At 36.4% G+C, this 14,897-nt stretch overlaps 1 protein-coding gene across 3 annotated transcripts in view; it reads left to right on the top strand.

Moving 5' to 3' along the window:
• The first annotated feature begins 1,217 nt into the window (after positions 1-1,217).
• LOC125671361 (carbohydrate sulfotransferase 15-like) overlaps positions 1,218-14,897 on the top strand; it is a 28,064-nt gene continuing 14,384 nt past the window's right edge. The window contains exons 1-2 of one of the 3 annotated variants that reach the window (XM_048907006.2): positions 1,218-1,318; positions 13,437-13,511. Coding sequence is in view for 1 of the 3 variants with exons in the window: in XM_056163468.1 (XP_056019443.1) it covers positions 1,275-1,318 (44 nt within the window). In the remaining 2 variants the exon portion in view is untranslated. Of the gene's footprint in view, positions 1,319-13,436; positions 13,571-14,897 lie in introns of all 3 variants that reach the window. The other 2 variants (XM_048907004.2, XM_056163468.1) reach the window with 2 other exon arrangements.

The following is a 14,897-nucleotide window of genomic DNA, read 5'->3' as shown; positions in this document are numbered from 1 at the left end:
ATAACGCTACCTCCACCGAATTGTCAACGTTGCACAACACAAGCGTCCTGGTACCGCTCCCCAACGCGACGATACACTCTACAACGGCTGTCACTGCTATCCAAATGAAATCTGGATTCATCAGTGAACAGAATATTGGCCCAATCCTGTATTCTGAATCGCAGATGTCGTCTGCACCACGCTAGTCTAGCGATAGACCATCCAGTCATTATGGAGACGTTTCTGATGAACTCCAAAGTGTCTTTTTACAATATTTTGTGCCATTCCAGCTTGAAGCATCCCAACAGCACGATTACGTTGGTTTTCGCTGAGTCGTGGCATGACAGAAGGGTAAATTTTGTCAAAACTAAAGTGTTTTCCTTAATGAATAGTGTTCAAACAAACCTTTTACACTTCTTACTCCAAACAGTATTGGCCAGTAAAACTCGTGCGTATGAACACTTCAATAAACAACATGTTTTTACTAAGCATGAAAAAGTCCATGCATCTGAGTCGGGTACTATCCGATATTGTTAAAAAACATCACCTTTATCGATTGTTTAGATTTTATAAATATAAACAATAAATATAGAAAAATTATACAAAAGTTTATAATGCACAGTTTCTTTTTTCCGCTTGTATGTATATATATATATATATATATATATATATATATATAATATAATATAATATAATATAATATAATATAATAATCAGTACACAAAGTTAAAATTTTAATGCAAGCGCTTTCATTTCGTAATCCTCAGGCATTACATTTTAAAATTTTATTCTTTTGATATCTTATACCGGACACTGTGATTTAAAAAAAAACACCAAACAATTTGGATATACACTGTATATAATTACAACATCTGGTTTCACTATATTATGATAACCGATTAACACCAACTCGGCAATGCCGGTGTCTCCTACATCGCCCATAATGAAACACGCATCGTTATTGATTCATTTGATGGATAAATAAAATTATTCTTTATATAATTTGTAAGACGAGTTGCAAATTCGACTTTTTCCTCTCTTTTTTTTCAATCCTCCCCCCTCCTTTTTGGATATAACAACCAACGATTTTCGTCTACAGAGCTAATGTGTCTAATATCTAGATACAATTTTTAGTTTAAATTTTCCATTGTTTGAATTCAACGTATTTTTGTATGGCTTACGCGCCCCTCTCCTCTACATTCCTGTAAGATCCGCGCGTGCCTTTGTAGTCATTGTGATGACAATACAACAGTTCTGTCATGTTGTGTCTCGAGGCCATATTCTCGCGTGGATAAATGAGAGCTTTATCTGTCTTTTATAATGGAAAGATTATTGGCACGTAAGTTATTATACCTTTTTTTATTTTCCGATTAATGATAAGGACATATAACTTTGCTGGATTTAATGTGTTCTTATAAATTTGAATCATTAATAGACAACATTCCTGACATCTGTTTTGCATACACACTGTTCTGTCGTTCTGTTTCACTAGTAATTGTTACTCCGTGTTTTTGATAACCATATATAGCCTGCATTCGGTTCCATTTTGTATATTTAAAATCAGTATTTCGTATACAAATGAAGTTATTAGCGCTGAAATATCACAGAGACATGAAATAAGTATATCCAATGGAGAATTGCCTCCCTTCATTTCGAATTCATCATGATGTTTCAGGAGTATGCAGTGTGTATAAAATACGTTGTTAATACTATACACGCGTTTGGGCTTATTAAGTTATAATAATCCCACGTTGTCACCGCAGTATATAAGTATATTTGTTGATTGGTGTGTGTTTTACGTTAAATCTTGAGAAATTATTGGCAAAGGAATAAGCAATGCTTATATTCAAAATATACATTTACAGAAAGAGAAAATTTTTCGCCAGATGTTACAAGTGGCTTTACACATCTTACTTAGAAATCATACACTCCTTTAAAAAAACTAAACAAAGTGAATGCTAGGTGTATGCAATTTTCATATATCAAGTATTACTTGATTAGACCCACTACTTCAGTGGAGAGCATAGATCATTGACAAATTTACTCAACCATATTTAGTTGGATGTCTTCAAATGAACCTTGATTTATTGTAACCATGCTTTACATTGGAATTCAAATATTCATTTCATGCCTCTTGTACCAGCGATTTTAAATGTAAAGCATCCTATTTTCATTCGAGACTTAACATCCACATCAGTTCCACCTCCCTGTTTACAACGTCTATATCTGTTACACCTTCCTTGTTTACAACATCCACGTCTGCTCACCTTCCTTGTTTACTACGCCCACGTCTGCTCACCTTCCTTGTTTATTACGCCCACGTCTGCTCACCTTCCTTGTTTATTACGCCCACGTCTGCTCAACTTCCTTGTTTATTACGTCCACGTTTGCTCACCTTCCTTGTTTACAACATCCACGTCTGCTCACCTTCCTTGTTTACTACATCCACGTCTGCCCACCTTGTTTATTACGCCCATGTCTACTTACCTTCCATGTTTACTACGACCACGTCTGCTCACCTTCCTTGTTTATTACGTCATTGTCTGCTCAACTTCCTTGTTTACTACATCCACGTCTGCTAACCTTGTTTATTACGCCCATGTCTACTTACCTTCCTTCTTTAGTACGCCCACGTCTGCTCACCTTCCTTGTTTATTACGTCATTGTCTGCTCAACTTCCTTGTTTACTACATCCACGTCTGCTAACCTTGTTTATTACGCCCATGTCTACTTACCTTCCTTCTTTAGTACGCCCACGTCTGCTGACCTTCCTTGTTTATTACGTCATTGTCTGCTCAACTTCCTTGTTTACTGCATCCACGTCTGCCCACCTTGTTTATTACGCCCATGTCTACTTACCTTCCATGTTTACTACGACCACGTCTGCTCAACTTCCTTGTTCACTACGCCCATGTTTGCTCACTTCTTGTTTACAACAACCTCCTTTGATTACACCATCACATTTGTTCCAGCTCTCAATATGAGTGAACAATTCTCGACGGGACGTTACACAAACAAACAATGCTCCACTTTACTAATCTACAACATCCACTTCTTTTCCATCTTCCCTATTTACGATGTCCACATTTGTCCCACCTTCTTTGTTTACAAAAATACTGTAAAATACAGATACAATAAACAAAACTGAAACTTTAAAATGAACAGATCAGGAAAAGACATTATAATATATAAATATTGCATGTAGTTGAGGGTAACATTGAAAATTTTCACCCCGAGAAAACAAATTGTCAACCGAGGCGTAGCCGAGGTTGACAATGGTTTCTCGAGGGGTGAAAATTTCAATGTTACCCTCAACTACATGCAATATTTGTTTTATTATACTGAATGTTATGTAAACAGGAAAGCAGACAAACTTACGTCTGTTGACATTTGATCAATCACTGTCATGCGATATTTCGTATATCGATGCGGGTATTCCCGTTTATTACAAACGTTCAAATGACGTCGTCTAACAATCTACGGCGAACCGTACGCGCATAAATTTGACGCATGTGATAATTTTTTATAATATCACCCGTTGTCAAGTACTGTTACCCGTTGCTAGATATTATCACCCTGTGACGCGTGCTTTCTGTTCTCAGAGGGTAACAATATGTTTTTTCAAATGCTTCTCGACCAATCAGATTCGAGTATTTTACATGAAAGTATAATAATACAAATTATAACGATCTCAGAACAAACAGAAACTTAACAATGAACAGATCAGGAAAAGACATTATAATACAAATTATAACAATCTCAGAACAAACAGAAACTTGTATCAGACACAGGACAGGAAATAATTATGTTTGTTGGAACATCAATTTACACTACCACACCGAGTATACACACAGTGTTAAATTAGTGGACTAATGTTATATTTGATGTCTTGGTAATGAGTTAACGGGTCGCGTTAACCTAGTGGTTTAGGCGCTCGTTCCAAATGTTCGATTCTTGATCCCGGCATTGCTAAAAACACAAGGCGTTAAATATAGGTGGTAACTGCTCCTTCGCCAGTAACCAGACATTGCAAGTGAAAGTCATGGGTCTTTTTACATGCTCTAAATAAGAGGTCCCAAGATAAGGTCGACGTCGGCGCAATAATGAACCCACACCGCTACAGCCTTCAGCGTCGTGCTTAGGTCAAACATTTTAGTACTACTGATGTAGACGTCTCAATATGAGTGAAATATTTATGAATGAGAAGTGAAGATAACGAACAGTGATCAATATCATCAATCCTATAAGCAAGATAAAATTGATAGTTGGGCAAACACGGACCCCTGGACACACAGGAATGTGACGTAAAACAACAAATTCGCAGTTAATTAATGTCTCGTATCTGAGATTTCCCTGCATCTTGCATTTTTAGGTCACCTGAATCATTCAGGTGACCTATTGCTATCTGTTTTTGTCCGTCGTCGTTCGTCGTGCGTTAACATTTGAACATTTTCAGCTTCTTCTCTGAAACCCCTTAACCAATTTCAACCAATTTTGGCATATAGCATCTGTGGGTGGAGGGGAACAAAAATTGTGAAATTCGTGGTCCCTGTCCCCCCCCCCCCCCCCACTGGGGCCTGAGGGGTGGGGCAAAAACCATCAAAATGAGTGTAATTTTAAAAAATCTTCTTCTTTACTCCTGGACATCAAGAAGCCAAACTGTGGGCATAATTATAATGAGCGTTGAGCCCTCTACCAAAATTGTGAAATTCATGGCCCCTGGGGGCAGGGGTTCTTGTGTTAGGGTGTGGCTCTATTGGTCATATAGTGAAAATGTAGAAATTCTTTGAAAATCTTTTTCTCTGTCTCTGGGTATTAAGTAGACAAACTAATAGCATGGTAATGATGAGCAAGGATGCCTCTTTAAAAATTGTGAAATTCATGGCCCCTGGATCAGGGGTTCTGGTGTTAGGGTGTGGCTCTATTGGTCATATAGTGAAAATGCATTATTTCTTTGAAAATCTTCTTCTCTGTCCTTGGGTATTAAGTAGACAAACCAATAGCATGGTTATGATGAGTAAGGATGCCTCTTTCAAAATTGTGAAATTCATGGCCCCTGGGTCAGGGGTTCTGGTATTAGGGTGGGGCCCTATTGATCATATAGTGAAAATGCATTTTATTTCTTTGAAAATCTTCTCCTCTGCTGCTGGGTATTAAGTAGACAAACTAATAGTATGATAATGATGATCAAGGATGCTTCTTTCCACACTGAAATTTATGGCCCCTGGGTCAGGGGTTCTGGTGCAAAGGCGGGGCTGATTGATTATGTAGTGAAAATGCAATATTTCTTTGAAAATCTTCTTCTGTGTTACTGGGTATTAGGTAGCCAAACTAATAGCATAGTTATGATGAGTATGGATGACTCCTGAAATTCTGAAATTCATGGCCCCAGGGTTAGGGGTTCTGGTGTTTGGGCGGGGCCCTATTGATCTTATATAGTGAAAATGCATTTTATTTCTTTGAAAATCTTCTTCTCTGCCCCTGGGTATTAAGTAGACAAACTAATAGCATGGTTCTGATGAGCATATATATAAACATATATATTTTAAGTTAATTGCGGAAGGTTTTTACTTTAAATCAATCCGGGAATATAGTTGCCTACTATATACTTCGTGCATTAGTTGCCTACCATAACAGTCGCGCAGCTTGATAGAACTTTTGAATCTTGCAACATTGTGTTTGTAATTAATAAAGTTTTGAAATAAATAATTTCCTTTTTTATGCATATTACTTGAGGAAGGGGTCATATTGAGTTGCACCTGTTGTTAAGTTGGTAGGTTGGTCAGTAGACCAAATTTCTGCTCAATATCTAGATACATCTAGAGAATGCTATGTTTATTAAACATCATACTTATTGCACTGTTACCCCATGAAAAGGAGTTGGCTCCAATTTTGTGGTCAAGAGTTAAAGTACTCTAATCAGCAGTATTTGACTTATCCTGATATCCGATGCTTTCGGCCTCACTAAAGTAGAGGCGGGCATGTGGAAATTGAAGTACAAGCCCAAACGGCATGTAAATTTAGAGGCTTAAACCTTTAGCGATGTACTTTTCCTTTTGATTCAAACGATCAATTTATTCATCAGATGTAACATTATGAAATAGCCAATTAAATAACACTGGTAACAATTAAAATTCACTTAAAAGTTCGATTAAGGACATACGCAATGTAGTTTTGAACTTTATTTTCTGTCATTTACGATTAGTAATGAAATTGAGAACAGATGTATTGTAGCTAAAGATGTGGAAAAATAGATTTCCTTTGGTGGGAAAAGGCAACTAATAAAATTAATTAATAAATTACTGGGCATGTAAGTATTTGTTTGAGCTAATCTAATTAGTATACATGCCTGCCCAAAGGGCATGTGCTGGAAAAAAAATTGGCAAATCTTGTCCATTCAATATACTGAGAACCATTTCCTTGAAAGACATCAAACTTGATACACTGGTTCCCTTGTAGAGTAAATGGCCCTGTTGATTTTGCGGTCATCAGATCAAAGGTTAAAAATCGAACTAAAAATGTAAAGATCTACACCCTTAAAAATATCTTGAGTACCCTTTGCTCGACAGAGGTCAGACTTGATGCACTGGTTCCTTTCGGAGAAGATGACCATTGTAGCTAATAAAATCACAAAGACAAGGGTAAACTGAATAATAGGAATATATACAACTACTCAATACTTTAAGAACCCTTTGCTTGACAGACATGAAATTATTATGTATATTGGTTTTATCTAAGGAGTAAATAACCCTTTTCTTTATGATGTCTCATACCTAGGTTTTTTAAAAAGGATTATTGATTGAACATAAAAATGACACATGTACTTCATGACCACATACCTATTCAATGTTTTTTCCATCCAAAAGTAAAATTCTTATATTTAAACACAAACCTAATTCAAACATTGGAAGGTTGTTACATGATACTCAGGTGACCTATAAGGCCCCTGGGCCTCTTGTTGTCTTAGTGTATTGTAAATATGTTTCGTTACTTTGCCGTATCTTGTGTGTTGGTCTTAGTGTTTTGTAAATATATATCGTTACCGTGCCGTCTTTTTATAGTTTTAAACATTATTTGAAGTCAATGGTAAATTGTAATGTTTGAGCTTGATGATTTGTTGCGTGCAAATGATAAATTGGTATTGAAAATTTCATCATTCTTCAAATTCTAATTATGGATTTGCTTGCATTTTGTTAGTTAAAAAACAGTTGATAAGTGATTTGCAGTGTTCCTGTCGAGGTCTAATAACTTTCTGAATATTTATGAGATTTTGACAGAGTTTTGTAATCTGTATAATTATATATTGAGACAGGGTTGTTCAATTTTGACAAGGTAAAATACATGTACACCTTTGAGGAAAAGGTCGAAAAAGATTGATCCCGTTTTCTGAAGCGCCTTTGTGCATATATATATATATATATAGCATTTTACTTCAATGCTTGACAATTTACATACAATGTCATCAATTATGCAAATTTAGAGTTGCATTTCCCAACATATCATGTCCTAATTTTCTTTGGAAAGAAATAAGGGGAGCAAACAAAACTTTTAGACAGTTCTTTCATACCTCATTCGTTATTGCCAAGTGCTATTTACAGTTTGTAGTCGCTCGTAATAAAACTGTTTGGCATCCCCAAACTGATCTAAATACATTCGTGAAAGGTATAATGAAATTATTTTCAAAATGTGTACAGGTAATTGTATTTCTGCTGTTTTTGAAACTCTTCTTACTATGGACAGTTGGCCTCCATTTTCATGTAGATTTCAAAACAAACTTAAAACCGTTAAACTTCGTTTGAACTTAATTTGAACAGCTATTGATCATATATCGAACAAATAGATAACAGGCAAATGGTTTTCAGACAAAGGTCATTTGGAAAGGGAAAGGTCACTCAGAACATGTGCTTTATATAAGGTTGTTGTTTGGTTGTATATTGTTTAACGTCCCGCTCGAGAATATCTGACTTATATGGAAACGTCACCAATGCCGATGAAGGGCTACATAATTTAGGCCTATATTTCGACGCTTATGACCTTTGAGCAAGAGAGGATCTTTATCGTCCCACACCTGCTGTGACATGTGACCTCGTTTTTTTGCGTCTCACCGAAGGACCGCCCCATTTAGTCGCCTCTTCCGACAAGCAAGGGGAACTATAAACCTATTCTAACCAGGATCTCCACGGAACACCTTGTACTATATTTAAGGGAAAAGCTCTTCATTTCAATAGTTTTTTAGACAATTATTGATCATATATCACACAAACAAGGAACGAGTAAATGGGTAACTCAAGGTCATTTTCTAAATGTCAAGGTCACTCCGTACATATACCATGGATATGAAAAAAATTCCATCAGTTATTGATCTTTTGGACCAACGTCTCTCAAGATCATTCTAGGAAAAGCCACGGTCACTCAGAACGTATATATCTTGTATCAGAAAAAGTTCCTATTTCAACAGTTTTGGAATAGACATTGAATATACGTCACACTAATAAGTAATTGGCAAATGACTTTCAAGGGTCACTCAAGGTCATTTCATAAAGGTCAACCTGTTTATGTATTTCTAACTTTTAAACGTTAAAGGATGTCCCGTGTCGAAGATCACAACCCCCTTCGCACGCAAAAGATCGTTTCCCTGATCATGATATTCTAAAAAGAGTAGGCTATCTGGGAAGCCGTCAGGGAAACTCAGACACTCACAACCAAGCATATTTCAATTAGTTAACCGCTGTAAAATGGCCGAAATATTGTCAAAACGGCGTAAAACCTCAATCAATTAATAAGGTCACTCAACATACCTTATATTTATAAAGAACACCTTCATTTCAACTGTTCCCGTGGGGATCCGGGTTAAACCCTTGTTTGTCGTAGGAGGCGACTAAATGCAGCGGTCCTTCGGGTGAGACCGCAAAAACCGAGGCCCCATGTCACAGCAAATGTGGCACGATAAAGATCCCTTCTTGCTCAAATGCCGTAAGCACCAAGCATAGGCCTACATTTTGCAGCCCTTCACCGGCAATGGTGACCTCTCCATAAGAGTTTAAAATTCTCAAGCGGGACGTTAAACAATATACATCATCAACGGTATTTCAACAGTTATTGATCATTGTGAAATCTTTCGTCATATGAACATATTTAACAGAGATTAGCAACTTCCCCAAGACTCGCGTTACTTCGGTATAAGTACATACATACTCTGATTTAAATCACGCATACCAATTATTTCATAATTAACGACTTAATAGAGGCGACATATGACGCATAGTCGGTCAAATACGGAAATTCCGAGTTCCCCAGAGTTATTTCCCTTTGTCGAACTCTTCCGTAAATTATGACGTAAAATATGATGACAGTGGGTACATTTGCTAATTACTATCGTTGTATTATTTCTTAAAAGATGATAGATGATATCCAGAGTTTCTGAGACCATCCTATCTCAGGGAAAAGGCAATTTTAGTGAGTTTATGAGTATTGGATAACAAAATGGCTCAAACAAATATTGTTAATTGCCATCTTTCTTTGATAAAAGCGTCACTCATGTAGAAGAGGAAACGAATAATGATTCAATAGCCAATTTGATGATCTTATTCAAACAAATTATGCTTGATATGGCCAAAATATGCATACCATTGATTGATATAAACAAAAGTTACGCTTTTATTACATTAATCGTACGTAATTGTTATGTACAATGCCAGTCCACGATATAATGTATACATTGTGTACCCACCATACGTCATAAAATGCGAAAGAGTTCGACAAAGGGAAATAACTTTTGGTTAACTCGGAACTTGCGTATTGGCGAGATTGCAGTTAATGTTTCGGATTTGCCTATTGTTTGGCGACGGTTTATATGTTAATTAAAGCTAAGTTCGATTTCAATTTCGAATAGGGATGTGATAAGCTTACTTCAACATAAATTTCCCAAACTAATAAACTAATTTTTAGTGAGTCCTTCACATATTCTAGGTGGCAAGACATTTCCGAAGGAGTTGGTATTATTTTGTTTCTTTTCCACATTTGATTTTCTTCTGTTTTGAGATAGGGTCCGTTCCGAAGAGAAAGGTAGGGTAAGGCCCCCAATTTCATATAGATTTTAAAACAGACAACCGTCATGCTTAGTAAAAAAAAAAAAGTATTTCAAGATGATGTCTTAGTGAAAATATACAATCATGATCATAAATTGTGACTGCTTTGAAGCAGTTTATGTTTTCAGAAAAAGATGGGGGGGGGGGGGGGGGGACCCCCAATTTTTTGTCCCCCGCCGCAACGCGAAATGGGACATAAAAGTACCGGAGTCCATGCGCACGTCTGCCGTTCCACTTGACTTTGTGGAGGATTGTTAGTCTACCATAAAGTAGACTAGTTCATTCATTCATTCTTTATTTCCTCCATGTGGAGATATTGTAATATAAGTTAACATACTGTTACATATACATCAATATTACATTTTGAACAGACATATATACAAACAAAAATGAATGCACCGCAGATTAAAAGTTCAGTAAGCGGAAGTTTTCATTATCTGCTTTGTATATTGTTGAATGCCCCAGTAGAACAAGAAACATTTCATTTTCTGCCAATCTGCATATCAGGTAACTCTGCACATAGGCGTATGTCGAAACAGTTCGTGATCACGTTCCACCAAGGTCAAGGATCAAACTAGACACAGAAATATACTGACCGCTCAATGTCTACATAACCCTTTGCTTGACAAACATCAAACTTGGTACACTGGTACATCTTTAGAAGAAAATGATCCCTATTGATTTTGAGGTCACATGGTCAAGGGTCAAACTGGACATAGGAATCTACTGTTCATTCACTATCTTGAGAACCCTTTGCTTGACAGAGATCTATATAACTTGGTACACTGGTACATCTTCAGGGGAAGATTACCCCTATTGATTTTGAGGTGGCATGGTCAAAGGGCAAGAGTCAAACTGGACATAAGAATATCCTGTAATGTAGTCGTAAGTAGACTGTATAGTTATAATAATAAATATTTAAAGATAATATATACATTGTAGACAGTCTTAAAGGGTATATACTATGTAACGAAAATAAAAGTACATGAATTCTCAAAAGGGATACACCACTACACGTCTTTAGATCATTCTCTACCCAGAGTTCCGTGCGCTCCTCGCACTACACCTCTGTCAACGGCTTTTTACAGAAATCTTGTAAAAGTTTCTAATATCCAACATTTATGTTTTCGACTAAATATTTAGTCATACTATGAAATGTTTTTGGTGCTATTAAATTGATGCTTACCGTAAATTGTTTAAAATCGCCGTTTTCTGATCCTAAATTTGGAACTACTTCGTAATATGCATATGAATGTAGGACATCCACGTGGTGAAGATTTGAATGTAAACATGGAATCAAAAGTAAGAAAGACTGTAAAAATACGATAAAACTTATGAAATAAGAGACAAACAGCTAAATGGTAAATATATATGTACTTATCAAAGTGCCAGTGGGCTATGAAAAGAGCCTGATGTCATCACCCGTTACCAGAACTTTTAAACGGAAAGGAAACCGAGAATTATTGTTTATATCATGTGATTATATTGTCACGTGATTCCAAGTATTGATAGAGGTGACAGTGAAGCTTGCGTAACGCGCCCTCTGGTGAGAGAATGGTCTTTAGATGAGCCTCAAATTCTCGAATGGGGCGTAAAACAACGTCCAATCCATCTGTCTGGGGTGGAAATATCAGTCATGTATTCTGTTGTTTATACACAGTTCAGCACTTTTCTGTATGTTGATATGACTACTTTGCTTAAGAACATGGATTTTGTTCTTTTACCTGTGGTTGGAATCACCTACTCCTTCACAATACATATATACTACTACTGGTTAAGCATGTTCCTTAAAGGAGATTGATCGTTAGTCTTTATCTTCACTTTTCATATGCAAAATCTATCAATGAAAATCAATTACAATGTATATAGGAAAAAATATATTTAAAAGTGATGACGAAATGGCAATCGGGATCATTCAGACAATATATCTGATATAACGGTCTGTATTTGTCACAGTGTATCTGATATAACGGTCTGTATTTGTCACAGTGTATCTGATATAACGGTCTGTATTTGTCACAGTGTATCTGATATAACGATCTGTATTGTGAACCGGAGCTTATGATTCCTGCGTTACAAGTGTTTGACTGTCCCAGAAATTGTTAGCTAGTTTCAGTACTCGGCAGAAGTGTACATTGAAACTCAAAGCAATAGCTTTATAATAAACAGTCCACACACACACCCCACACATATCTACCTATCTATTCATAAAAATATTTTTATACCCCCTGCAACAAGTTGTGGGGGGGGGTATACTGGAATCGGGTTGTCCGTCTGTCTGTCCGTCCGTCCGTCCGTCTGTAGACGCAATGGTTTCCGGACTCTAAAGCATTATCCTTTCCACCTACCGTCACCATATCATACATATGGAATACCCATGGGATGAAGATGTTCCCTATCGATTTTGGGGTCAAAAGGTCAAAGGTCAAGCGCACTGGACATCGAAGTAGCAATATGGTTTCCGGGCTCTAAAGCGTTATCCTTTCCACCTACCGTCACCATATCATACATATGGACTACCCATGGGATGAAGATGTTCCCTATCGATTTTGGGGTCAAAAGGTCAAAGGTCAAGCGCACTGGACATCGAAGTAGCAATATGGTTTCCGGGCTCTAAAGCATTATCCTTTCCACCTACAGTCACCATATCATACATATGGACTACCCATGGGATGAAGATGTTCCCTATTGATTTTGGGGTCAAAAGGTCAAAGGTCAAGTGCACTGGACATCGAAGTAGCAATATGGTTTCCGGGCTCTAAAGCGTTATCCTTTCCACCTACAGTCACCATATCATACATATGGACTACCCATGGGATGAAGATGTTCCCTATTGATTTTGGGGTCAAAAGGTCAAAGGTCACGCGCACTGGACATCGAAGTAGCAATATGGTTCGGTTTGTCATGCCATTTGTTTTTTACACTCAGAAAAGAGGTAGTTTATACCTATTACCAACATCCTTTGGGAGATTGGGATAAGCGGGGGGTATTCTTAGTGAGCATTGCTCACAGTACCTCTTGTTTCAACAGTTTCATTCTATTTTCATTTCTAATGGAATTCACAGCTGCTGAAATACACGTATAATTTTTTTTTTTTAACAAGATTCATACAAGCATTGTTCACAACTTCGGCGCATTCACGAGAAAATGACTATCATTACGATTTGTATAGATAGCAAAGGTAAAACATGAAATATGAAGTGACTAAAGATTTGATTGATTGTATATTTTTTAAAGTCCCTCTCGAGAATTTTTCTCTCATATGGAGACGCCCCATTTAGTAGCGTATTACGACAAGCAAGGGGCACTGCGGATTTGTAACAAAATATGTAGTGTATTGTTTTATTTGAATGTTGTTATTTATTTCAGACGGTCTCCAACACTGTTCATAATGGATTATCATGCAATCCATATTAACAGCATAACGTTGACGAAAGACCTTTGGTGAGACAATTTCAGCATAGCTTAACCATTGAGCTTTCTACAGCGTATCGAAGGATCTGGTGAGCTTTTCTGTTGAAAGTTTTTCCGTCTTCTGTTTGCGCATCTTTTCTGTTTCATTCTTGCTTGATTTTTATCCGAATCATTTGAGAAGTTTTAGCCACACCCAACTCATAAGAAGACACAGGTAAAAGGCGTGAGGATATCGGACATATTTCTTCAAATTAAGGTAGTACCAAATAGATACGTACAATTTTTCAAGTTCAGTTTTTCTTGAAAATTTAAGTATTTTGTTCTAAGGAACAAAACCTCTTACTGTGCATGGTATAAAAGAAATTTATCATGTCATTTTCTCTCTCCACATACAGTGTAGTCTCAAATTTAGGTTATCAGACCTCAGTTAGAAGAATGTGAAATTCAACTTTCGTGATAAGAATGTGTCCTTTGTAAAAAAAAATTATGTGTACAGATTTTACAAAAATTAATAACACTTTTTATGTTTTATAAAACTGACCTATTTGTTACTAAATCTCAACGAAATACATTGTAATTGATATATTTGTGTACAGCGCGATGTACAGTATGACATGCATGGCTCGTCAATAGTAAATCTCAAACGTAAAATTGTTGCATATCAATTTTTCTTAAAAGAAAATGTATTGTTGAAATTTTGAAAAAAAATCAACATAATGAACAAAATGCTATAGAATTTATATAGAATATATTATGAAATAAAGAAAATTCAACCTAGCATATCAGATATTTTGGACTGTTTATAAAATTTGACACATATGGCAAATGACGTCATCATAGTTGACCTTTAACCTTAAGATATGACCTTGACCTTCATTATGCATTGACGACAAAAGACTGCTTAAACATTTGTCCAAATATCAGGACTGGGTTGCTCAAAACCTTGATTAAGCTTAACCAGTGGTTAAATCCCTTGTCCACCGGTTAACTTTTAGCCAATGGTTAAATCCTGTTGCTCAAAAGTGAACCAATGGTTAAATATTTACCAAAGTTAACCAATCTGCAGAGGTGGGTTAAGTCATTTAACCAGTGGTTAAACATGACTTGCTTGCTTGATTTTTTATGTAAACATGAACAAATCACACAAGAAAGGGGGGGGGGGGTTTGGAGACATTTTAATTATGATTTCACTGAAATAGAGTAAAAAGAAAGTTGATTTTTTAAAAAAGAATCAGTCAGGTACATCACAGATTTTGTAGAGCCCCAGCTGTGCCGTCTCACCATGTTTTCATTGTAAGATATTATTTGGTTTCCTACAACATTAAGAAAAGTTATAATTATCATGTAATTCTATGCATCCCTTTCTTTAACAACATAAATGAAATTAAAAGATTTAACAAATTCATAAACAGGATA

The sequence above is a fragment of the Ostrea edulis genome, chromosome 4, assembly GCF_947568905.1.
Source record: "Ostrea edulis chromosome 4, xbOstEdul1.1, whole genome shotgun sequence".
Lineage (NCBI taxonomy): Eukaryota > Metazoa > Mollusca > Bivalvia > Ostreida > Ostreidae > Ostrea > Ostrea edulis.
Note: the sequence above shows the minus strand (reverse complement) of the source record. Positions and strands in the feature narration are given on the sequence as shown.